We start from the raw sequence: 24,738 nt of genomic DNA on the forward strand, positions 1-24,738 counted from the left end.
CTCCCCCAACCCCTCAACCCCTCCGGCGGGTATTCTCGTTCCAGCTCCACCGCCTGAGATATCAACCCCTCCAAATCCAACGGCTGCGGCAGCTTCGATAGCACCGAATGCAACATCTCCGGTTCATCCTCCGGTATATCAAGCAGTTCCCCTCTGCGGGAGCGAACAATAGCCGCAAACAAATACAATGAGAAAACCGGATCCCTCGCCAGCAACACATCAAACAGCCTGGTGATCTCCCCCAGACTAGTAATGTCATGCGCGTACATCGTCAACGTCCCCGACAGCGCAAAAAAAGGTTCTGTCGATGACAGATGTTGCCATAGTTCCGGGTCGGACGATCTCAGGATATCCGGGAGGAGTCGCAGTTGTGCTATGGCAGGATGGAGGTTCGGTAGCATAAAATCCCTGATGCGCAAAAGTGACAAGTGGGCCAGGGCGGCTGGTTGGAGGGCCGGGGGGAGGGTCAACAGCAAGACTTGGCATATGTCGTGGTAGCCTTGAAAGTAGGATAGGTACGGGTGGTGGCGGAGGGTGCGGATGATGAGGGTGGAGAGGAGGGTTTTGCTGTGGGAGAGCTGGGTGTCGTTTTGGTCGTTGGGGTAGTAGACAAAGGCTCTATTGACGTCGAGCTGGACCTGGGATTCGTCTTTGTGAGGGGGAAGGGATTTCCAGTCTTCTTCTTCTTCTTCTTCTTCTTCTTCTGGTTTGGTGTCTGATGGTGGTGGGATGCCCAGCAGTAATGGCCCTAGGAAAGTAAACGTTAAGAACATGATGCTAAGGCATCGGGTAGCGGGGTCACTTACACGCTTGTTGGCGGATGGTGTCTGTTAGAAATCCTCCTGGTGAGGCGGCAAGGGTTCTGAGGGCGGCAAAGTCCCTTGTCTTGCATGCGTTTAGGATTTCTTTTTTCTTTTGCTCGGCGGCTTCGTCTTTGGGATCGGGGGGTTTCTCGTCGATGGGGTCCTCCATCTTGATGGGCTTTTCGTCAAAGTCGGCCGTGTTGGTTTCAGGCTCGGGGCCTAGCATCATATCCATTTTCTCTCTTTTAACCCTTTCTCTGAGCTCATGCACAGCTTGCCGGTGTTAGCGGATGAGTGAAGTTTCGGATCCGGGGCGTGGGGTTTGTTTGATATTGCGATGATGGGTTAGGCAAGTCTGGCCTAGACGTGGAGAGAGTGCCCAATCAGGGATGGACGGCGGCACCAAGTCTGAATTGAGGGATGAGGCTGGTAGAAATGACCGAGCCCTTGCCGTAGGTTTGACTTATGGACAAGCGCCTCACCATCTGTCCGGTCCAGTTTGAGCTTCGTATCTCGCAGCTTGCGAGTGTGTGTGAGTGAAGGGGGTGTCTGTCGTGTGCTAGCGCCGGAGATACATGGACAGGGGGTGCTGGAGAAGGCCAGCAAGATGCCCCGTGCTTTTTCATGCCAGGGCCATTTTAGCGCTGGAGATGGGGATTCGTCCGCGGTGACGTAAGAGGGATCGGACCTAAAATCGACGTCTGCCCCGCGCTGTATGAGTGTTGACCCCCACTGTACATGTTAGCGATGCCCCAGACGGGACGACTCTGAATGATAACCTCATGAGAATAGGCAACTTCGAGAAGCTCTACTCGGATCATCATTGCCGCGAGAGGGCTTCCAGTGCCAAGGAATGTCGGTGTCCCAAATGGTCTGGAGGCCCTCGATGGAAAGTGATATGTCAATTGGTATGGGTGACATCTGCTCTTGGTCGGCACGGTACGGGGCTGGATGAGACATGGACGCCCATTGTATCCGCCAACTCACTTGGACTCGAGACAAGACCAGAAGGTGACGAATCACGTTTGTGGGATACATTTCCGAAGACAATAGTTTACTGTGCTTTGTAAAAAAGCAAAGCATTGCAGGGCCTAGAAGAAGCCAAATGCAGACGGTGCTGGAGATGGCCATGTACATAGACTAGCAGGTAGGAATCTGATCGCTTCGCTAGAGCAAAGGTACCTTAACGCAAGGCGGGAGGGAGGGGTCCTGATTCCTCCCCGAGTAAGGTAACTTTGCTATTCTCAAAAAAAAAAAAAAAAAAAAAAAAGAAGAAAAAAAGGAAAAAAAAAGAAAAAAAAAAGATATAAAAAAAGAAAAAGAAAAAGAAAAAAAAAGAGAGAGATGCGGTATGTGCTTTGCCGTTCAAAAGCATGGAAAACTCTTCACTAGTTGTTGGTTGCCGGTGTGAGGTAAGGTTCTCTTTCTCTACCTATCGAGAGGGTGGATGGCATTTGATCGATTTGGCCGTGGGCCGTGTGCTGCCCCACGCGAGCACATCAACCTGCCACCCACCAACTCCAACTTCCCAACTTCTCTCGGCTGTTGGACCCAACACAGACTGACTGAATAAAAGATATCAGAAATCTGACCGCCCTCAGAAAAGCTGACCCTACCAGAGTATTGCGTGCAGCGCCTGCTGACAACACGGCAGACCAAAAAGACGGGAAAAGACGTACATTGCCTGCAGCGCCGTCGCTCATCTTCATGGGATCATGCTTCCCTCCTGATTCTGATAGGCCCTGGTACCCCTAGCCGTATGCACGGAAGGACTCCGCGCCTTCTCCTGATTCGGTCACTGCCTGGGAGCCTCTTTCATCCCGGGTTCAATTCAGAAAGCTCAAAAGGTGCAGTGTGATCCCAGGAAAATCCCAAAGAAATCCCGCCGCCTTGCTGTACGCCGGCAACATCACCATGGCCTTCCAGACAAACGTTCTCCGGGACGGCCAGTGGGTGACCGAAACCATCAACGTGCAGTCCATCGTCAAGAGCCAACAAGTCGACGCTGCCCCCCAGCAACAAGTCCTCAAGCCACCAAGGTGCGGCTTGCTCACCCGGACCATTGTTGAGAGCCCCTTCATAAACTCCATCCTGCCTGTCAGGATACGGTCGCCCCTCCACAACGACGTCGCTTTTATTGGGGACCACTTTGTTCAGATTCGTGAGCTGCGCCGAGATGGACGTCTCAAGGACATCGTCAGGAAGGTCAACTTTGGGTCTCGGATACGAAACGCCTGCGTCGTTGGCAGCTTCGACATCAAGACAGAAGAGGAACAAGATGCTCTTTCTTCTCAACCGCCCATCAAGCTGGAGGACAGCCAGTTTGGGCTTCCTCCCAGGCTCCCACCGCAGATGCTGATGGTGGCCCTGGAGAGTGGTGACAGCGTCTTTATGTTCGTCCGTTCCGACTCCAACGGCGAGCCAGAGTTTGTTACCACTCGCTTCGTGAGCCCGAAGCAGCGGCTGGCTCACCCAGGCTTCCACGTCGTGGTCGACCCCAGCTCGCGATACATGGCTCTGGCCTACGCCGAGGATTTCTTCGTGGTCTATGAGCTTGAATCACGGGAGCGCTTGGAGGAGAAGTACGCCAACGGCGAACCTTTACAGTCCCCAGTGAGATCATTCCGTCTGCGGAGCGTGAACGGGGTTATTCACAAGATTACCTTCCTATATCCACGACCGGGCGACCAGAATCACGTCATCCTACTCCTGATCGTGGTCAGACATCGAAAGTCCCGCATGGTGATTTACGAGTGGAAGCTCGGGGATGACCTGAAAATGGTCTTTGCCGAGGACAAGCAGGGCCATCGCATGCCCGTGGAGAATCAGATGCCTCTGCTGCTCATTCCTCTGACCGTCCAGTCGGCTTTTATCGTCATATCACCTCACCAGATTGATGTATGCACCGAGTGCCTTCATGGACCGCCCAGCTTCGAGACCATCGAGATGTCCTCTCCTCCCCCGACGCCTACCCACCACGGCGCTCGCCTACCGCTATGGACAGCATGGACGAGACCTTTCCGGCTTGCCTCCTATTTTGAGACACGGGACTGCATCTTTCTTGCACGGGAAGACGGCGTGGTTGTGTACTTTGAGGCCGACAAGGACAGCTCAGTGGAGCGTGTGACGCCTATGGACACTTTTAATTGCAACATCTCGACCGCATTTGCCTGTGTTTACGATCGATACGCCGACGTACTCATTCTGGGCAGCGACTCGGGTCCGGGGGGTGTTCACAAGATCTGTCCACGAGTTCCCATCGAGTTTCTCGAGGCGTTGCCCAACTGGTCTCCTGCGGTGGACTTTGCCTCTACAGCGCAGGTTACCGAGTGGCATCGGGATGGCGACAAAGCGCAAAAGGTAGTGCTTCCAAAAGGTCCGCTGCCACGACCTGATCGACTGTTTGCGACGTGTGAGGGTGGCAGGAAGGGGTCGATTACCGAGTACAGATACGGGTTGAAGGCCAATATCGCGTTTGATCTTGCGTTTGAGCCTGGTATCAAGCAAGCCTGGCTGATCCCTATGGGTGATGGTTATCAGATCATCATATCCATGCCGGACTCCACGTCGGTCTTGCAGCTCCCTTCGGACTTTAGCAGCGCTGATCTCGTTGCGGCCGGCCAGACGCCTTATAATCTGAGCGGTTCGACGTTGGCGTTTTCTCACTCTGGCCCGTTTACGGTCCAGGTCACAACACAGGGGGCTGTGCTTACCCTGCCTCGTGATCATCGATCATATCGATATGATGAGTTTTCTGGGCTTGAGGGGTGTTCAGTGTCTGATGCGTGCATCTTGGATGGTTGTATTGCGGTGTCGGCTCATGACAAGGGTAGCAATACGTTCCAAGTCCATGTCTTCAAGATGGAGCGGTCTCATCTTGGTCTCGGGCATGTGAGGACGGTAGAGGTGGGTGGTGAAGTGAACAGTCTGGCGTTGACCGAGGATTTTACTCTGCTGGTTGGGACGTTGAATGAATCTGGGCCGGCGTTGGTGCGGTGTTCGCTGCAACAGGCCACGAATAACCTGGAGGTGATTTCTGTTCCGGAAAGTAAGTGCCATCGCGTTCTTTATTCTCAACTCGGTCGTATCTGACGCGGTTGTTAGTCCTGGCCGAACACACGAGCATCGAGGACCCATCCTCGGTCGAGGGAATCGGCAGCATCGTCTCTCTAGGCAGCACCATCTTTCTCGGCACCCGAAGCGGAGAGGTCATCAGTCTAACCACCAGCGCCGACTCGTGCGCTGTCAACTGCGAGAAATTCGGAATCTCGTCTGCCAAACTAAACTGCGCACACATCACCGGCCAATCGAACCCCGTCCTTCTTCTCACCTGCGATAACAACCTTTTGTACCTCGGCCTGAACCCTGCCTCCCGCTACCACGACCGAGAGAACAAATTCAGCAAGAAAATCCGGATCTTTCCGGTCGACCCAAGCCACCTCGACGCTCTCGCCCCCCCAGTCCAATTCGCCTCAGCAGTCGACGTGCCGTCCGAAGACGGGATAACGCAGCTCCTCCTCATATCCAACGAAACGATCCTCCTGACAGAACTGCACCCCACGCCGGGGTGTGTCCCGCGATCGATCCCCCTCGACGGCACGCCCAACAAGCTGATCTGGTCGAGCAAACTCGGCTGCCTGATCACGGCGGTGAATTACTCTGCCAAACCGAGCCTGGCGTTTATAAACCCCAACACGGGGGAGGACATCGGGGTGCCTACCGATCGAAACGACAACCCGACTGATTTTATTCATGGGCTGGGAAAGCAAGGGGATGTCATACTTGCGGTGACGGAGTGGAGGTATAAAACGTATTTTTATCTTTTGGTCGGGACGAGGAAGGGACGGTTGTTGGTTGTGAGCGTCAAGAGGGATAAGGAGACGGGTCGGATACGGTACTGGATGAGGTGGAAGAAGGAGTTTGAGCAGCCGGTGTATTCGGTTCTTGGGCATGGGGAGGGGGTGGTGATGTGTGTCGGACAGAGCGTCAGGTGGGAGGTTTTGGACGAGGGGGAGAAGAGGTTGAGGCATGAGAGGAGCTTTGAGCTGGAGTCGGCGGGGGTTGGGTTGAGGGTGGAGAATGGGAGGTTGGTGGTGCTGACGGGGAGGGATTCGGTTGTGGTGCTGGAGGATGGTGGTGGTGGGGGGGGGAAGGGGATGTGCAATGCTGATCCGATGAGGAGGAACGGGGTCAGCATGGTTGAGGTTGCGGGGACGGAAGGGGTGGATGATAAGGAGGGGGGGATCACGCTTGTGAGTGACAGGGAGTGTGGGGTCGGGGGGTTGTGGGTGCCGTGGAGGCAGGTGGACAGGGAGTGTGAGGTTGTTTTTGAGGCGGAGCTCACGGCGAGTGTGAGGAAGTTTCAGAGGGGGAGGACGAGACCGGTTTGGGAGCAGGGGGTGGGGAGGAGGTTTGGGAGGCTGCTTGGGTCGTTTGATGATGCGGAGACGTTGGGGACTTCGCTCAATGGGGCGCTTCACCACTTCACTACGCTTGATCTCAAGACGTGGAGGTTTTTGAGGTTTGTGCAGAATTTGGCGCTGCTGGATGGGGAGGTGACGCCTTTTATGAGTCGGTATAGTCAGCAGGGAGGGGTTTGGAATAATAACCCCGAGCCGAGGGTGGATAATGGGTTAGAGATGCAGGTTGATGGGGATTTGCTGATGAGGATTCTGGAGGGGGAGGGGGAGGGGGAGTTGGAGAGGGTGGTGAGGAATTACGAGAGGAGGTTTGCGGAGTTGTTGGGGGAGGTGGAGGGGGTGGGTGAGGTGAGTGATGATGTGGGAAAGGCGTTTGGGAAGGCGTACGAGGTTTTGGAGTACTTTTTGAGGCCGGTGTTATGATTTTAGAGGGAGGGGGGATACATAGCGTTGCTTTTGATACACGATATAGGTACGAGACAGCAGAATTCATCATCTAACATACAGCAGGCTGATGTTGTTGGCTCAGGTCAGGGGCTCACATAGGGGGGTGATTATGGCCATAAACTCGGATAATTGCATTGATTGATGTTACGAGATAAGATATTGCTGTATTGAGCAAACACACAAAAAAATGAGCCCCGCACTGACAAAAAAGCTCTGGGCATTGATTTTCTAAACTTTTTTTGTGTCGCCGCACACCACCACCACTGCGTCATTGTCTGTCGGCCGAGTGAGGCGACTCTGGTGAGACTAGACCTGAATCGGGTCCGGCGAGTGACGGCGAGTGACGGCGAGTGACGGCGAGTGACTCGAGATCTCCTTGAAGAAGTTCGTCTTGTTCTTCTTCAGTCTGAAGTTTGGGGAACCTGGAAGCTCTGAATATTTTTCGAGAGGTGGGGGACGGGCCCGCTGAAGAGTTTGGTGAAAGAACAGCTCTGTCTAGCGACCCAAGAGAGAACAAAGTGACCAAAGACAAGCACAACCAGCATTGTAATCACAAGCACAAGTTACTATTGTATAGAAGCCATCCATTCATCCATCCATCCATTCATCCATCCCATTCCATCTCATCACTCACATTGAAAAAGGTGGTGAAACTGGATGAATATGCTGCCCCACTTTAACTCCAAGGCACGCTGCACTGCGAGCCCCTCCAGCAGGCTGTTCAACTGCCCGCCACTGCCAAACTCTGCTGACTTGCTCTCTCTGTCCCGCAACGACTGATTGATTTCTTGCTGTTCTTGTTGTCTGCCAACAACCCATCACACACACACCAGACCACTTTGCACCACATTAACTTGTTGTGTGCTCAGAACCAAGGGTCCGGAAAAGTTATATTCACTTGTTTTCACTGTGAAATTTTCCCCGACAAACGTCAAAAAAGGCACCGCCCTTTTCCGCCTGTTGCGAACAGCCCCCAGCCCCACGACGAAAGTCCAAGCAGAACCACGGACTTAATCCTACTCAAGGAACCCGTCGAAAAAGCAAATAACCTTTCTACAAGACAAAACAAAACACCGCCCAATATGCCTCCTAAAAAGAAGGGAAACAAGAAGGCCAACGACGACTGGGAAGCCGAAGCCTTTGGCGAGACCCCCGCCGCCGCCGCCGCCGGTGATGCCCCTGCTGGTGCTGATGCCCCCGCTGCCGAGGATGAAGCCCCTGCCGGCGGCCTCATGGCCCGCATGAAGAAGATGAAGGAGAAGCGCAAGCAAAAGGGCATGGACGAGGACTGGCTCAACGAGGTCGATACCGCCCCCGAGGGTGCCGCTTCTCCTGCTGCTGCTGCTGATGAGCACCCTGCTGCTGCCCCTGCCGCTCCTGTCGAGGCGAGCATGGAGGATGAGTTTGCTTTGCCTGCTAAGAAGGGCGGGAAGCAACAGAAGGGTGTTACTCAGGTTTCAAAGGCCAAGCAGGCTGCCATGGCGGCCGAGAAGAAGGAGGAGGAGGAGTTGGCTGAGGGGGGGAGGGTGTTGACCAAGGCTGAGAAGGAGAAGCTCAAGAAGGAGAGGGAGAAGCAGAGGAAGAAGGAGCAGGTATGTTTTTGTTCGACAAAATCTGAAGGGGAATGATTGCTAATGGTGGGAACAATAGGCTGCCAAGAAGAAGGCGACTGCCCCTGCAAAGGCCGAGCCTGCTAAGGCCGAGGAGAAGAAGCCGGATTCTCCTGCCCCCGCGGCCGCTGCTGTCGCCCCACCTCCCGCTGAGCCTGCCGGTGGCAAGAAGAAGAAGATTCCTGCTGCGCTTGCTGCTCTTCAGAAGCAACAAGAGGCTCTCCGTCGCGCCCAGGAGGAGAATGAGAGAATCGCCGCCGAGGAAAAGGCGAGGATAGAGGAGGAGGAGCGCCGCGAGGCTGAGGAGGCCAAGAGGAGGGAGGAGGAGAAGGCGAGGAAGAAGCAAAAGGAGAAGGAAAGAATCGAGCAGCTCAAGAAGGAGGGCAAGTACATGACCAAGGCTCAAAAGGAGGAGAAGGCCCGCAATGAAAGGAAGCTCCAGCAGATGTTGGCTTCTGGCATCAAGGTTGGCGCTCTGGCTGGCGAGGAGGGCGAGGAGAAGAAGGAGAAGAAGCCAAAGGTTGAGAAGAGGAGAGGTGGTGCTATGCAAAAGAAGCTCGACGAGGAAAAGGCTCTTGCTGAGGCTGCTGAGCGCGCTAGGCTCCAGGCTGAGGCTGCCGCCAAGGAGCAGGCTGAAAAGGAGCGCATTGCTCGTGAGAAGGCTGAGAAGGAGGCTGCTGAGAAGGCCGCTGCCGCCAAGGCCGCTGCTGAGGACAGCGTTGATGAGGATTGGGAGGCCGCCGCCGCGTCGGATAAGGAAGAGGTCCAGGACAGCTGGGATGCCGACTCTGGTGAGGAGGGCGAGAAGAAGACTCTGCCTTCGAGGCCGAAGAAGGATGAAGACGAGTCCGAGTCGGAAGAGGAAGACTCTGACGAGGAATCCTCCGAGGACGAGGAGACGACAGCCGCCAAGCTTGCCGAGGAAAAGAGAAAGAGAGAGGCTGCCGAGCGCAGAGAAAAGGCTCACCAGGCCGCTCTTGCTGCCCGGTCTGCGGATAACCTTCGCTCGCCCATCTGCTGCATTCTCGGTCACGTCGATACCGGAAAGACCAAGCTGCTCGACAAGATCCGTCAGACCAACGTCCAGGAGGGCGAAGCTGGCGGTATCACGCAGCAGATTGGTGCTACATACTTCCCTGCCGATGCCATTCGCCAAAAGACTGCCGTCGTCAACCGGGATGGCAAGTTCGAGCTCAAGGTCCCCGGTCTCCTCATCATCGACACACCCGGTCACGAGTCCTTCTCCAACTTGCGTTCCCGTGGTTCGTCTCTGTGCAACATTGCCATCTTGGTGGTCGATATCATGCACGGTCTCGAGCCTCAAACCATCGAGTCGATGAACTTGCTCAAGGCCAGAAAGACTCCCTTCGTTGTCGCCCTCAACAAGATCGATCGTCTCTACGGCTGGAAGAAGATTGACAACAATGGTTTCCAGGACTCGTTGGCTCTGCAGAGCAAGGCCGTCCAGAACGAGTTCAAGAACCGTCTCGACCAGACCAAGCTTGCTTTCGCCGAGCAGGGTTTCAACTCTGAGGTCTTTTACGAGAACAAGAACATGTCCAAATACGTCTCGCTGATCCCCACCTCGGCCCACACCGGCGAGGGCATCCCCGACTTGCTCAAGCTCATTGCTCAGCTTACTCAGGAGAGGATGGTCGGCTCGCTCATGTACTTGTCCGAGGTCGAGGCCACCGTTCTCGAGGTCAAGGCTATCGAGGGTTTTGGTATGACCATCGATGTCATCCTGTCCAACGGCATTCTCAGGGAAGGCGATCGAATCATGCTGTGCGGTGTTGAAGGTGTCATCAAGACGAACATTAGAGCGCTGCTCACGCCGGCTCCCCTCAAGGAGCTGCGTGTCAAGTCTCAGTACGTCCACAACAAGGAGGTCAAGGCGGCTCTGGGTGTGAAGATTTCGGCTCCTGGTCTTGAAGGCGCCATCGCCGGTTCCAGGCTTGTTGTCGTTGGTCCTGATGATGACGAGGATGACCTCGAGGAGGAGGTCGAGGCCGATCTCGCCTCTCTCTTCAGCCGTGTCGAGAAGACCGGTCGCGGTGTCTCGGTCCAGGCGTCCACCCTTGGTTCCTTGGAAGCCCTGCTTGACTTCCTCAAGGACTGCAAAATTCCCGTTGCCAACGTTGGCATCGGCCCGGTCTACAAGCGCGACGTCATGCAGTGCGGTGTCATGTTGGAGAAGTCGCCTGATCTCGCCGTCATGCTGTGCTTCGACGTCAAGGTCGACAAGGAAGCGCAGCAGTATGCCGATGAGCAGGGCATCAAGATTTTCACTGCCGACATTATCTACCATCTCTTTGACAACTTCACCAAGCACCAGGCCGAGCAGCTGGAGAAGAAGAAGGAGGAGTCCAAGATGCTGGCTGTCTTCCCTTGTGTGTTGTCGCCGGTGGCCGTGTTCAACAAGACGAACCCTATCGTTGTTGGTGTGGATGTTGTTGAGGGTGCGCTGAGGATTAACACGCCTATTGCGGTGATTAAGCAGAACCCCAACACCGGGTTGAAGGAGGTGATCAATATTGGCAGAGTGTATGTTTCTTTTTTCTCCTCCCCTCTTTCTGTCATTGTGATCCCAGAAGCTAACCTTGTAACAGCACGTCCATCGAGCGTGAGCATAAGCAGATCCCCATCTGCAAAAAGGGCCAACCGTCGGTTGCCGTCAAGATTGAGATGGGCAGCCACCAGCCGACGTATGGCAGGCAGCTTGAGGAGAAGGACATGCTGTACTCTGCCATTTCGAGAGCGAGCATCAACTGCCTCAAGGAGTTTTACCGGGCGGATATGACGAATGATGACTGGCAGTTGATTATCAAGCTGAAGCCCATGTTTGACATTGCTTAAAGGGTTAGGGAATGGAAAACGGGATGGGGGGAAGGGAACAGGGTGTGATATGTTTTTTGGCACACAAAAATGGACGGGGGGATGTTATTTTGTGTTGTTGTCACTACCAGTTGGTATTTAGTATACACAATGTTATCAAGTATGGGTATCTTTGTGGCTGTGGTGGGAGTGTTTGTTGTATTTTTCTACTGATATCATGTATGTATGCTACTACCTCTTTTTGGCATACCACCCCTCCAAATCCAACCTTGTGAGTAACATCTCTATGGTATTCTCCTGGTCTTTGCCACCCCTCCTCCCTTCAGCAGTGGGTGTTTTTTCGGACAGGCCCCGGAGGACGGTGACGAAAACTTCGACCTTGCGGTGGAATCTTTTGTAGAGGTCCCTCTCTTCGTCGTGGTGCTGCTGTCCGTGCAACTCCAAGTGGGCATCGGCAGCTTTGATTCTGACAAGTCGGGCGAAGGAGAGGATTAAGGAGAGGACTTCTTCTAGGAGAGCCATAACGGGTTGTTGACGTTTCCGAAGTAATAAGCAAGACATGATACTGTCCAGCGTTGCCTCCTGTTTCTGCCTCAAAATCTCAGGACTGATCCCCGCTCTGGCGCTGTCGGCGGGGTTGGGGAGGGTGGCTTCGATGGTGTCGAGCCAGGTCTCGAACCGCCTCCAGACTTTTGCGATTCCGATATCAAAAAAGTAGTTTGCTACCGCAAAGGCAAACCCCCTCGCCTCCCACGCAAACCGTAACGTGACGTCTTCGCTGTCTGGCGGTAGCCCCGAGGTAGAGAAGCTGCTGGCTGCGTGCAGCACTCTCAACACCCGAATCAGAAGGCGGGAGATGCGGTCGTATTTCGCCAGGACCTGCGGCGTTATCACTGCGCGAAGGGGTGGCGGCGTGGTGTACGCCAACCTCAGGAAATCCAACGCTCCCAACCCGTCGACGTTCATGCACTTGTCTATTTCCTCCGGGGTGAGGTCGTGACGGATGGAGAATGACAGGTCGCCCGGTAACCGGCCTCCTTTTTCACCGCCCCCGCCGAGAGAGTCGGACAGCACCCCCATCAAAGCCAGTCTGAGCTCTGAAGACGCCGGAGGCCAAGTTCGACGGTTAGATCCGAGGCGGAGGCCCATTGACGAGGAGCCGCCTAGTGCGACGCCCTTCTGGCGTTCGGTGGTGGAGGAGTCAGGGTCGAACAACGCGCTGGACAACCGGGCGACGAGGAGGCCGTTGGAGAGGAGGAAGGATTGATTCAGCAGGGAGAGGTGGGAGCGCAAGGAGTGGGAGGTGAAGAGGAGGGTTGTAGTCAGGTGGGACAGGAGGGCTGATTGATATGTCAGTAGTGGACTGAACGATAAGAGTGGTAAAAGGGAGGTGTGCGGTGACAGGGCTGTCTTGTGAGATAAGGGGGAGTAAAGGTGTGATTTCAGCAGCTGGGCAAGGTCATCCGCCGGCGGTGGCTCCCTCAGCGGTTGATCCATCTGCTTCATCGACTCGAGAATATTCGTAGCAACCTCCGCTTCCGACTTCCCAAACACAGCAAACTCTACTGCACCACTCTCCTCCGTCTTCGAATCACCAGTTTGTTCACCCCCCACGCCGGCAGCCAAGAGAACCCTCTCAACAGCCCCCCTGTACTCCTCCACCCTCCCCTCTAACCTCGCAATAGCCTCCCACTCAAACTCAAACTCCAACCTCGGCGGCTTCGTCAACTCGACCACATCTACCCGCGCCAGGGGGTGCTCAGGATGGTGCTCCCTCAAAAACCGCAGATTCCTCCCCGTTTCGAAAATACTCTCCGCCATGTCCCCGGGGACAAACCCCGGCATTTTTGACTCGTCTAGAAAGTACTCTGGCTCGTCCATATCGCACCCCTGGTCGTCAATCCACATTTTGTCTGCCACCTTGACAAACCCCTTCCCTGAACCACCTGTCTTGCTGACGGGAATACCCTCCTCCACCTTGGTGCCGATCCATTCCTCGACAAAATCCGTCCAGGGCCGGGAGACGATTCTTAGGACTTCGTTGGTAGCCGCGCGCAAGAGATCGTCTTTGTATTCCGCTGCCTGGACCGCCTGGAACAAAGCAGAAAGCATGGCCTCGTCTGTCTTTGCCGTGGCGACCTTCTGGACGAGCTTTTTGAAGTAGGAGAGGACTGTCTGGACGGGCTGGACGAGGGATTGCAGCTGGAGGATGGATCTGACGTTGCGGCTGCGGGTGCTGAGCTCGGTGCCCACGGTGGTGATGAGACGGGCGATGACGCCTGCGAAGGCGATGCGGGTTGGGGAGGAGGACGGGGAGGAGTAGGCGGTTTCAGAGTAGTACTGGAGGTGTCTCGTGCAGTTGCCGCAGTCGAGGCAGAGGTTGTCGATGGCTTTGATCAAGTCGAGGGTGATGCCCGAGGTGCGGAGGAGAGGGGCGGTTTTGGTGAAGGAGTTTTGGGTGGAGTCCCAGGTGAAGAGGAGGGAGCTTCTGCCTAGGGATAGAGTCAAAAGACAGGCGGAGTAGATTGAGTTGTCCAGGATGTCTGGTGGTTTGTTTTCAGTGTCGTTGTTTGAGGCTGCGATTATGGAGTCGAAGGCTGCTGGGCCGGCTTCTGTGGTGAAGGAGGTAGGCCCTTCTTTGGTCTTCTCAAAGGCTTCCCATGTTTTGTACTGGGGTTTGGCGCTGGCGACATCGTCTGGGAGAAGCCAAAAGTCTTCCTCCTCGCTAGAGAGTTCGTGGTCGAGCTCTGGTTGGTTTTCTTCCTGAGCTGTATCGGCACCGGGGGCTTTGGCATGCTGAGCGGCAAGATCTCTCAAGATGGGTGGAAGTTTAAAGAAAGCATCGTCATTCTCCTGGCCAAGTTCAGGAGTCGGATGTCCTTGTAGTTGAGAGCTGATCAGTCCATCTTGTGTTCCTAATTACTAGTTAGCATCTGCACCTCATAGCCTGCAGGAAGAAATACATACCTTCAGCTCCCCATGAAAACAGGGGGTTCTGTTTATTGATCTCCTCGATAGACTTGGCAAGCCAGTTGGAGGGCCGCCAAAAGTCGGGAATTGCAAAGAGATTAGAGAGGTCATCCTCGTCGTCTTTGTCTGCATATTTCTTCTTTAATGGGGGTATCTTTAAGCGAGCATCTGAGAAAAAGCTGCTGGTGTCGGTATTTACATCATGAAGGCCCGCCATCTTTGATGTGCTTGGTGTTGTAGTAGTGTTTCACTTGACTGAGCGCTGAGAAGGGAAAGTGGAACGCGTACGGAGCACCCCAGTCGCGGAAATTGACCCGCTAAAGCTTCCCTGATCCCTGTCTGTCAACTGCGCTGCAGCCACAGCGGTCGTAGCGCTTGGCTGCGACTCGATTGAAGCTTGAAGCTTCAACTTTCCTCCGACTCAATTCTTGAACCGACACACATCGTATCTTCCGTGAGCAGCTATTCCCTTGATAATTCTCCTCGATTCGATAACCACAAGATAACTAAACAGAGCCGACATGCCTCCCAAGAAGAAAGGCGGGCGCGCAAGCACCCAGGCCGCCGCGACTCCAGACGATGCGATGGACATTGATACACCAGCCGCTTCGGAGACACCAGCTCCCCCAAAAGAGGTTACGGACCCGTGGACGGACGACCAGGTCGCTTCTCTTTTCAAGGGCGTCATTCGGTGGAAACCAGCAGGTTCGTTGGCCTGCCATTCACCCATACCTCGCCGAGATAGTCTGCTCACAGTCACCAGGAATGCACAAACACTTTCGGATACTGGCCATCAGCGAGCACCTCCGTAACCACGGAATAGACCCCGACGTATGGCCACACACCCGAATCCCCGGCATCTGGGCTAAGCTACGCGAGTTCTATAACTTAGAAGCCATCGACGAGCGAGAGAACAGTATGGATCCGCCAGAAGAGAAGGGCCAGCCCAGGCGATACCTCGACTTCAGACTACCCTTTAAAGACTACGTCGACCTGATGGAGGAGAGGGCTCGCGCAGATCCCAGTGAGGCACCGTCCAGTCCGCCACAATGGGACCCCAATGACCCTACCGCTGGAGGTGACGGGAAAAAGAGGAAGCGAGCGGCAGTCACATCGGCAGCATCAACGGACGGGAACACTAAGACTCGAAGTTCTACTGTTGAGGCAACGGATAACGAGACTCCTGCAGCTAGTCCCTCCAGGAAGACGGCCAGGACCGGTAGAAATGCCAAACGTGCTGCTAGTAGAGGACGCAAGGCGAAGGAAGAGTCACCCCCTCCTAGTGAAGAGGAGAGCGAGGAGGAAGAGGGGTCTGAAGAGGACGAGGAAGAAGAGGACGATGAAGAAGAAACGGGCACACCTGCATCTACCAAGGGCGGTAGGTCAACAACCAGAGGCCGGACTGCCACCAGAGCGAGAGGTCGAGGGCGAGGACGAGGTCGGGGTAGATAGGATCCACAGGCTGACTATCGCCCATTGTATTCATGGGGTGGTCGCTGACCAATTTTTTATTTCTTTTTAGGGAGGGCTCATGCAGATTGTTAGGCGTACTGGTTATACCCTGTTATGGTTATTGGAAGCAAATAACGCCCTGAGCGTGTCAATCTGTATTATTTTCCAGTCTCGAGATGTTTGCGTGGTGTTGATCGCAAATGGGAACCCCGCCAAAAATAGCCCCGCAGTCGCGATTGACATGACGCGCTGCTGAATATGGGCCCAATGCTCGCGACATCATCTTTGTTGACAAACCTCCAACACAACACATCACTACACTACAAACTCACAATGTCTCGCCCAGGTTCTACCGTGCCGGCGAGGCCTTTGACTCTCACCGAAGAGCTCGAGAAGCTCGAGCAATCCATCACTCTTACCCTTCAAGGTGCCCGTTTTTCTGTCTTCCCAAAGATATGCCCCGGCTAACATGTCCCAGAAATCGACCACAACTTTAGCAGAGCGCACCGCATTGTTACCGGCAGCATCTTGCCTCTTGTAGAACAGTATGGCGAACACTCTCGGAATGTGTGGGAGGCGACCAAGTTCTGGAAACAATTCTTCGAGGCCTCTGCCAACGTCTCGCTGTCTGGATATGAAGAGCTGGCCAACAACGGGCCCGAGGAGAGCACCGAGATCGAACAGACAGTAGACGAAAGTACTGCCCAGTACAGCACTCCCCATAACCAGCAACAACACCACAACGAAGGCGTCAGCCATCTCGAGGCGAATCAATCCTCGGTAGTCTACCCCAGCGGCAGCCGACAACAACAACAACAACAGCAGCAGCAGCAGCACCAGCAGCACCAGCACCAGCAGCAGCACCAGCAAGACGAATCAATGTTTGACAACAGCGACGAAGACGTCTCGGGCAGCACCCCCCGCCCTACCATAGGGAAAACCATACCCTCCCGCTCCCAAATGGCGACGCTCTCCTCCCCCTACGAGAACCTCAGGCGGGACTATTCGCAAAAACCCAACACGCCAGGCTACGAGCCCACCCCAAAGCAAGAAGAAGAAGACAACACCTCCCTCCTCATCCAAGAATTCACCACCCGCCTCCCAGACATGTCCATGCACCCCCGTCACTCCCCTCCCGAGCAATCCCACACGGCAACACAATTCCTCGATTCCGACGACGATTTGGCGTTCTTGAAACCAGGCAACAAGAAAAATACCGACCCGGTCCTCCACCATTTGAAGGACAAAAACTTCCGCGTCATGGCCACCCCTCACAAAGGCCACACGGGAGTTACGCCCCTCAAATGGAAAATAACCTCTAACCAACCCCTCTTCACCACCCCCGGCAAAGGCAAGTCCGGTGTTGATCCAACAATCACCTCCCGCCCCATCTGGGCCGATTCCCCGGGCGACAGCCCAGAGATTGCGCTGCCACAACTGCGCTCAGCGGCGTTTATGTCGCCTACCAAGGCGGCGTATCGGTCTGCGGCGCTTAAACAGAGTGTTAATGCCCCTAGGACGCCAGGGGTGAGCGTGCAGACACCGGCGGCAAAGGGGGGGAAGACGAGGGATGTGTACAATGAGGATAAGTATGCGAACGCGACGGGGGATGAGCTAGGGTGGAGCGAGGATGATGATGAGGATGAACGGGAGCTGAGCGAGATGGGGATGAGCCCGCCGAAGACGATTCAGTTTGCGCTGCCGCCTGGGAGGTTGATGCAGACGCCTGCGAGGGAGGCGAGCAGGAGGATTGTGGAGGGGTTGCTGATGAGGGCTGGGGAGGGGGATATGACGTTGGATTTTACGGGGGTTGTGCCTGGTTTTGGGGGAGAGCAACAAGAACAACAAGGGGGGAATGGGGGGCAGAGGGGGATGGAGTATAGTCCTACGTTGGTGAAGATGAGTTTGGAGATGCAGGATGATACTTTTTAGGGTGTAAAGGGGGTGGCAGGTGTCAATACAGTGGAGGGTCGAGATGGGGGGTAAAATTAGGGTCTGGATGTAGGATGTGGTATGTGGTATGTGGTATGTGGTGTGTGGAATGTGGTATGTGGTATGTGGTATGTGGTATGTGGGTGTATATACGTCGTGTTTTGCTGTATGGAAAAAACTGAAGAGTGTATGTTGAGCCCAATTCTGTGCATCTATGCTCCTCTTTTGTTTCCCTTGCCATTACCCTACCCATCCTTCTCATGGTTGGTGTATCCCACCTCCTGTCCAGCTAACCACCTCCCCTTTAGTAAGAGGCAGCTAGCAGATTGACCCTAAACCTTCGATTATCCTCACCGTTAAAGGGAGTCAAAACCCCATGTTGATCTGGTTCTTCATCACTTGGCTTTTGCTTGCTGGCTTCCCGCCTGTTGAGGAGCTCTTGGAGGACTTGGCTTGGGACTTGAGATAGGAGATGTCGGTGGTTGTGCTGGCTATGGAGGCTGTGTCATCGGAGGAGGAGGACTGTTGTGACTGGGACTGCTGCTGCTTGGCTTGGGCGTGGGCGGCTTTTTGGTCGGCCATGATTTGGGTGGCGTAGTTGCGGGGATAGAGGGGGGAGTTGAAAGCTGGGTGAGGTTGTTAGTGGAGGGAGGGTGATGGGGCTGGGGGGGGCTTACTGTTGGAGGACATGGCGGTGGTTGTGGAAGTGAAGTTGGGAATGGTGTTGGTGGTGAGAATAGCGGTGGTGGATGTGGTTGTGATGGTGATGGTTATGGTGGTGGTCACTGTATAAATGGTGATAGCCGTTTTGAGTGGTGCGATGATAGTTGTGCAAGTGTATGTATGTGTGTGTGTGTGTGTGTGTGTGTCTGTGTGATTTTCTGCCTGGTGACAACCTGAGGACAAAAAAGGGGCGTCCAACCCAGATCTTATATACACGACAGACAGGACAAGCTTTTCTAGTACCAGGTACGGCATAGTTGAGAGAACAAGCATTGGTTACCTTACCAAGGACTGAAATCCTTCCCGTCAGCCCCATCCATCGTCCTGTAGTTGGTGAACCCTACGTAGCTGCCTACGCTGCTGCCACACATGTCCACACTACCGATCCATGCTGTCGGTCCACCCGTGGAAAAGTGGCTTCGCAAGGCTGGTCGTAATCAGCAGCCCGTTTGTGATCTGTGTGTGTGTGTGTGTGTGCAAGGGTGGTGGACAGCATGCTAGTAGACAGACACAGAACACACACCGGTAAGTGAGTCACCCGCCGCTCCGTTGGCTATAGGTAGTTCAGAAACTAGGATGAGATGAGACGAAAAAGGAAAAGAAAAAAAAAGAAGGAAAGTGGGTTGCAGCGTGGTGTCAATGTGCATGCGTACACAGCCTACGTCAAACGGTTTTTTCGTACCATTGTCACTTCTTGTTGGTGTACATACAAAGACAGGACGGCGTCACACTGGGCGATGGGTGTCGTGTGTGGTGGGCAGATAGATGCAAGTCAGAATGGGGGTAGCCGCGCGTGTAACAATGAGAAAAAAAATACGCCCTGTGTGACGGTGTGTCAGATTCTAGATTTTTTTTAAAGGTTTCTTCTTCTTGCAGATAGGCGGAGAGATCTATCGTGACTGTTCTATGGTGAGAAGTTGTGGCTGTGACTAGGTATGCCACCGCACCGCCAACCGGTTGATTAAAGGTATGGGAATAGCAGTGCCAGAAGGGTTGTAAATACACCAACGGCCCCCTTTTCATTCTCACCGTTGTTCTGCAAAAAATAACGACATCATCAGAAAATTTCTCAAGGTCTGTTGGACATATGTCGTGTCGTCGTCAACATGTATCTGGATGCCTGATATCAATACCACCAGACCCCGGCGACTTTTCTCGCTCTTGATGCAGCCCTTGCTTGCGTCTTCACCTTCGGACTTCGTCTAGAATCTGCACGGTCCTTCTTATCAGCGTGACCTTTCTGTTTAAGTGCCGGTGCTGCTGGGTAGCATTCATAGCAGGGAAACACCAAAACCTTGTTTACTAGGACGGAAAGAAGTCGTTGCCTGTTGCGTAAGGCTGTTGTTTCCTGACCCGTGAGGCTTGTGTGTGCTCAACACGCTGAAGGTTAGGGGTGGTGGTGAGAGGCCAAATTAGGCAGGTGGTTGAGAACGACAGACGATAGTTCTGCCCAGCTAGGCGCCGCGTGAATAATCAGGACAGGAACGTCGAGGTGATGGCGTCGAGGCCGGGCCGTACATTTCTTTGCTCAGTAGTGCCAATTCGGCTTTCCCAGCTTCCTTCATCGTTACCATGTATGTTCTGAACAATCCAAGTCATGTTATGGTCTATGTATGGTATTTCCCCACCTCTCTAGAACGGGCTTAGCATACCTTCTTCGCAGAATGTCAAGAGGAAGTAGCATCACATGTCGAGAAACAGAAAAAATTCTTTCCTGTGTCGAGTGTTTGAACAAGCACAAAAAAATGACCTTGTGGTTCTATAGGTTGGACGACCGGTTGTCAAATAGTTGCACTTACACCATTTTCTTGACTACTGAGGTGATCAAGCCATGCGCTAACAGTTTAGTGCGAGATCAACACCTCCAGCTGCTAAGATGACAAGAAAACCCCCCCTCTCTTGTCCCTGCCAGGGGAGATCTCGTGAGCCTATACGGGGTGACGGGCAGATGACTTGGTGATACGGCATCAGATATCTCCCGGTGATGTACAGAAAAATCAGAGCTCTCTGTGCCTGTTGACAGTCCCGACACCGGACTGTGATATGCGTTGGTGGTGGCACAACGGAGCTGTCATCGGCCATTGTCAAATCAGACGAGGCCAAAGCTCCTGCCCTGTCACACTCGCAGCTGTCATCCCAAGTTTGCCGTTGGCAGTTGTCTTGTTGACTTTCTCAGGGGCGTCAGTACGTCGTCTGTTGTCCACCCAACCAGAGCCTCGTAGAAAACGAAATTCTGGATACGCGTATGGAATAGAAACCGTCCCGGCGACGACAATGACGTCCTTCTGGAAGCATTGACATGTTTCATTCGGGGTCCCCCGCAAATTGGCGTCTCGCTCGTCTGTGCCCGAAGCTCCATCAAGCTTACCAATTCAAACAGAGAGAGAGAGAGAGAGAGAGAGAGAGAGAACTGCTGGTGGTTCAAAAGCGAATTACAAAACCAATTCAGCAATTCGGAAAAACGCGGCCGGCTTGGCCTCCCGGATAAAGACGTTAGTAGTCTAGTAGCTTTGACTTGGTATTCTTGACCTTGCCTCGATAGGAAAGCCAGAAAAGACATCCCTGGAAGATCGTCGACATAGGAAAAAACAACAGCCCACGATGTGCTGTCGCTTTGGACACAGGGGAGAGAGTGCCAGTGTCGTGGTCGCTGTCCCAGCAGTTTGGATAGTGTCACAGGAGTCCACTAGGTATCTCAGGGCAAATCCATCTCGGGTTTGTCTGTTACTCGCGTGGTGGTGGTTTATTGACAGAATGGTTCAACATGAGATGAATCCCCACTTCCAACGCGACTGAACTGAGATATCCAGGCGCTAGCGCAGGGACTCAGGGCTTTGCTTGGCGGGTTCGATAGGATCAACGGCCGATTTCTGAAAGATTGGGTATTTTTTTTTTTTTTTTGCGCCAGCGCCAGCAACAGAAAGGTGGGCAACAGGCGAGCCACTCGAAATCTCTGTGCATTCCCGGCCTTCCGGGATGTCCACAGGCCCCGTTCGACCAGGGCCCACACGGCCCTCGCTCTAGCATTTCTAGTCGGCCTGCTCCCGCCATCGTCTTTTCCATCGCCTTTGGCTTTTGTTGGTGTTGTCAACAGCTTCACCGCGCGCGCTACTCACCGAGGCACGCCGAAAACACACGCCGCCCGACCGCCCGCCATGGCCACCAATGCGACAAGCTTCACGTCGCCTCTGGCGACAATCAAGTATGGTGCCGTCCCAGTGCCACCACAGCTTGAGTATGTCTTCGAGATAGTCGCCAATGCGAGTATCTGGCAGATCCTCGTCACACTTCTCGCGCTTGCCGTTGTCTATGACCAGAGTATGTGACCATATGTGGCCTATTTGCCCTCAGTTGCACTCTGCTAACATGTCCCCCTCTCTCTTCAAGTCCGGTATATCCTCAACAAGGGTACCATCGTGGGTCCCGCCATGAAGGTCCCCTTCATCGGCCCCTTCCTCGAATCTGTCAACCCCAAGTTCGAGGAGTACCACGCGAAATGGCTGTCGGGTCCCCTGAGCTGTGTTTCCGTCTTCCACAAGTTTGTCGTCATCGCCTCGACCCGCGACATGGCCCGCAAGGTGTTCAACTCGCCCGCCTTCGTCAAGCCCTGCGTCGTCGATGTCGCTCACAAGCTTCTCGGTGCCGACAACTGGGTCTTCCTCGACGGCAAGGCCCACGTTGACTTCCGCAAGGGTCTCAACGGTCTCTTCACCCGTCGCGCCCTCGAGATCTACCTCCCTGGCCAGGAGGAGGTGTACAACCGCTACTTCAAATCCTTTGTCGACATCTCCAAAGCCGCCAACTTCAAGCCGGTCCCCTGGATGACCCAGTTCCGCGAGATCATCACGGCCGTCTCCTGCCGCACCTTTGTCGGCCACTACCTCGGCGACGAGGCCGTCAAGAAGATCGCCGACGACTACTACCTCATCACCGAGGCCCTCGAGCTCGTCAACTTCCCCATCATCATCCCCTTCACCAAGACCTGGTACGGCAAGAAGGCCGCCGATATGGTCCTCGCCGAGTTCGCCCGTTGCGCCGCCAAGTCCAAGATCCGGATGGCTGCCGGCGGCGAGCCCAACTGCATCATGGACGCCTGGGTTGTCGAGATGATTGCCTCCAAGAAGTGGCGCGACGCCGAGGAGGCTGGCAACACCGAGGGTCTCACCAAGCCGACTCATGTCCTTCGCGATTTCACCGATTACGAAATCGCCCAAACCGTCTTCACCTTCTTGTTCGCCTCCCAGGATGCCACCTCTTCTGCCGCCACCTGGCTCTTCCAGATCATGGCCCAACGCCCTGACGTCCTCGACCGCGTCCGCGCTGAGAACTTTGCTACCCGCAACGGAAACCCCAACGCCCCTGTTAACCTTGAGCAGCTCGAGTCCATGACTTACACCCGCGCTGTGGTCAGAGAGCTCCTCCGCTACCGCCCACCAGTGCTCATGGTTCCTTATGTCGCCAAGAAGCCCTTCCCCATCACTGACACCTACACTGCGCCCAAGGGCTCAATGGTCATCCCGTCGACGTACCTCGCTCTTCGCGACCCAGAAGTCTATCAAAACCCCGATGTCTTTGACCCCGAGAGGTACTACACCGGCGACGCCGAGGTCAAGGGCGCAAAGAACTACCTCGTGTTCGGCACAGGTCCTCATTACTGCATTGGTCAGCATTACGCCCAGATGAATCTTTGTCTCTTCTTGGGGAAGGCGAGTCTGCAGTTGGAGTGGGAGCACCATGCCACGCCTTTGAGTGAGGAGATTCAGGTTTTTGCGACGATTTTCCCCAAGGATCATTGCCCGCTTGTGTTTAAGGAGAGGAGATGGTAGAGGGGGATGTGTGTAGATATGAAAGGGTTAATTATAGTAAGAGGATGAATGATATGAAACACAACCTATCAGTGATGATGAAAATAATGGAAAGGAGGGAAAGGGAGGGAGGATAAGGGGGGTAATGGATGGATGGGATAAAGTTGTAATGTTTAGTTTTTTGTTTTTTAGGGTAGGAAGGGCGGGAGGTGTAAATAGGTTTTCTTCTTCTTCTTGGATAAGATATGTGATTGTATCGAGTTTTATGGCCCGTCACTGTGAACGGCACAGCGGAGGGTTTTGTTTCGTTGGGGTCGTGGGTAATGCTCATGTGTTGCGTACTCCTTCGGAGATGGGGAGCCAATGACAGAGAGGGTGGTGAGATTCGGGATGCGAGCTGTTGTTGTGGGAATGGAGTCCGAGTCCGAGGTGTATCACTCGTTGAGGAGGATGAAGAAGCTCTCGGAGCGTTCGGAAGCCAAATGTGGTTGAGATAATGCCCCCATATAGGTAGAACAAGATGCACACCCCGTCGAGTTCAGCCTTATGACATTCAACCGTTTTCGTACCCGTTGAAGGGCCGCAAGCTCAACGGCCCTCGGCGGCGGTTCGCAAAATGACGACGTTGGGTGGGGCAATTGCTAGCTTTGACTTGAACCTCACTTTCTACAACCTTTCATGTCCCTCACCTTTGAGAGCTTCATCCCCCTTCTCACTAGCCCCTTAAATCACCCCCATCTTAAAACACTCAATTCCACTCCCATAACAGCCCCCAACTGAACCCCCTATCAAAATGGCCTCCCGCCGCCTCCTAACCCTCCTCCCCCGAGCCGCCGCCCTCCCCTCCCCAGCAACCCGTCCCATTATCGCGACGACGAGATTGATCAATTCCCGTCAATACCACGACTCCCAAACCCAAACCCTCCAAGGCCCCCTCTACAAACACCTCACAACCACCTCCAAACCCTCCCCCACCCTCCAAAAAAGAGCCTATTCCTCCGACCCACCAGCCGACGACAACCACCCCTCCAAAATCTACGACTTCTCCTCCCTCCAGAAACTAATCTCAAACCCGTCGCCCAAAGTGACAATAATCGGTACTTATTTTCCTCCCCCCCCCCCCTTTTCTTACCACACCTTTTACTGACGGCAAAACAGACTCCCGCGAACCAGGCGAACTCCAACAAACAGGCCACATCCCCTCAGCAATCAACATCCCCGTCACCACCTCCCCCGACTCATTCTTCATCTCCCCCGAAGAATTCGAAGACCGGTTCGGGTTCCCCCGTCCCGCCAAAGACCAGGAACTTATCTTTTATTGCAAGGCTGGGGTCCGGAGTCGAGCGGCGGCTCAGCTCGCCAAGCAGGCTGGGTGGGAGAAGGTGGGGGAGTATCCGGGTAGTTGGTTGGATTGGTTTGAGAAGGGGGGTGCGGTTGAGAGATCATGATTGGGATGTAAAGGGAGCAGGCAAGAGGAAAGGGTGAAGGAGCGGGCGGAGAAGGAAGCAATGGGCGAAAAAAAGCGTCCATGTAGACATGAAAATATGCATGGCAAACATGTAAGAACCATATAAGCCGGTGTGTAGAGAGTTGTTAAAAAACAAAGCTTGATATCACAATGCCATACTCGTACAACCCTAACCAAGCACGCCTAACCTTGGACAATGATAATTCCATGACTTTTTCGCCTGTGAACGCCCATTAAACCCATCTCGCACACTTCAAACTGACCTCACCCCCT

At 54.2% G+C, this 24,738-nt stretch overlaps 8 protein-coding genes across 8 annotated transcripts; 6 read left to right on the forward strand and 2 right to left on the reverse strand.

Moving 5' to 3' along the window:
- Positions 1 to 2: 2 nt before the first annotated feature.
- PODANS_3_4360 (uncharacterized protein) lies at positions 3 to 1,038 on the reverse strand (the record flags this gene model as incomplete). The annotated part of the gene is made up of 2 exons (XM_001909186.1): positions 3 to 748; positions 807 to 1,038. Coding segments are annotated over 2 exons (978 nt in total), but the record flags the coding sequence as incomplete, so codon positions are not given.
- Positions 1,039 to 2,717: 1,679 nt separating this feature from the next.
- On the forward strand, positions 2,718 to 6,646 carry PODANS_3_4370 (uncharacterized protein; the record flags this gene model as incomplete). The annotated part of the gene is made up of 2 exons (XM_001909187.1): positions 2,718 to 4,851; positions 4,908 to 6,646. The coding sequence occupies 2 exons, from the start codon at positions 2,718 to 2,720 to the stop codon at positions 6,644 to 6,646; spliced, it is 3,873 nt and encodes a 1,290-aa protein (XP_001909222.1).
- A 2,025-nt stretch (positions 6,647 to 8,671) lies between these two features.
- PODANS_3_4380 (uncharacterized protein) lies at positions 8,672 to 11,136 on the forward strand (the record flags this gene model as incomplete). The annotated part of the gene is made up of 2 exons (XM_001909188.1): positions 8,672 to 10,824; positions 10,890 to 11,136. 2 exons carry the CDS (start codon positions 8,672 to 8,674, stop codon positions 11,134 to 11,136), a joined length of 2,400 nt encoding a protein of 799 aa, XP_001909223.1.
- A 210-nt stretch (positions 11,137 to 11,346) lies between these two features.
- Positions 11,347 to 14,302, reverse strand: PODANS_3_4390 (uncharacterized protein; the record flags this gene model as incomplete). Its single annotated transcript, XM_001909189.1, has 2 exons — positions 11,347 to 14,030; positions 14,083 to 14,302. 2 exons carry the CDS (start codon positions 14,300 to 14,302, stop codon positions 11,347 to 11,349), a joined length of 2,904 nt encoding a protein of 967 aa, XP_001909224.1.
- A 289-nt stretch (positions 14,303 to 14,591) lies between these two features.
- On the forward strand, positions 14,592 to 15,537 carry PODANS_3_4400 (uncharacterized protein; the record flags this gene model as incomplete). The annotated part of the gene is made up of 2 exons (XM_001909190.1): positions 14,592 to 14,790; positions 14,849 to 15,537. Coding segments are annotated over 2 exons (888 nt in total), but the record flags the coding sequence as incomplete, so codon positions are not given.
- Positions 15,538 to 16,014: 477 nt separating this feature from the next.
- Positions 16,015 to 17,469, forward strand: PODANS_3_4410 (uncharacterized protein; the record flags this gene model as incomplete). Its single annotated transcript, XM_001909191.1, has 1 exon — positions 16,015 to 17,469. A coding segment is annotated over one exon (1,455 nt), but the record flags the coding sequence as incomplete, so codon positions are not given.
- A 3,878-nt stretch (positions 17,470 to 21,347) lies between these two features.
- PODANS_3_4420 (uncharacterized protein) lies at positions 21,348 to 23,018 on the forward strand (the record flags this gene model as incomplete). Its single annotated transcript, XM_001909192.1, has 2 exons — positions 21,348 to 21,510; positions 21,580 to 23,018. The coding sequence occupies 2 exons, from the start codon at positions 21,348 to 21,350 to the stop codon at positions 23,016 to 23,018; spliced, it is 1,602 nt and encodes a 533-aa protein (XP_001909227.1).
- A 772-nt stretch (positions 23,019 to 23,790) lies between these two features.
- PODANS_3_4430 (uncharacterized protein) lies at positions 23,791 to 24,445 on the forward strand (the record flags this gene model as incomplete). Its single annotated transcript, XM_001909193.1, has 2 exons — positions 23,791 to 24,094; positions 24,156 to 24,445. The coding sequence occupies 2 exons, from the start codon at positions 23,791 to 23,793 to the stop codon at positions 24,443 to 24,445; spliced, it is 594 nt and encodes a 197-aa protein (XP_001909228.1).
- Positions 24,446 to 24,738: the final 293 nt, after the last annotated feature.

Source organism: Podospora anserina, chromosome 3 (genome assembly GCF_000226545.1).
Source record: "Podospora anserina S mat+ genomic DNA chromosome 3, supercontig 2".
Classification (NCBI taxonomy): Eukaryota; Fungi; Ascomycota; class Sordariomycetes; order Sordariales; family Podosporaceae; genus Podospora; species Podospora anserina.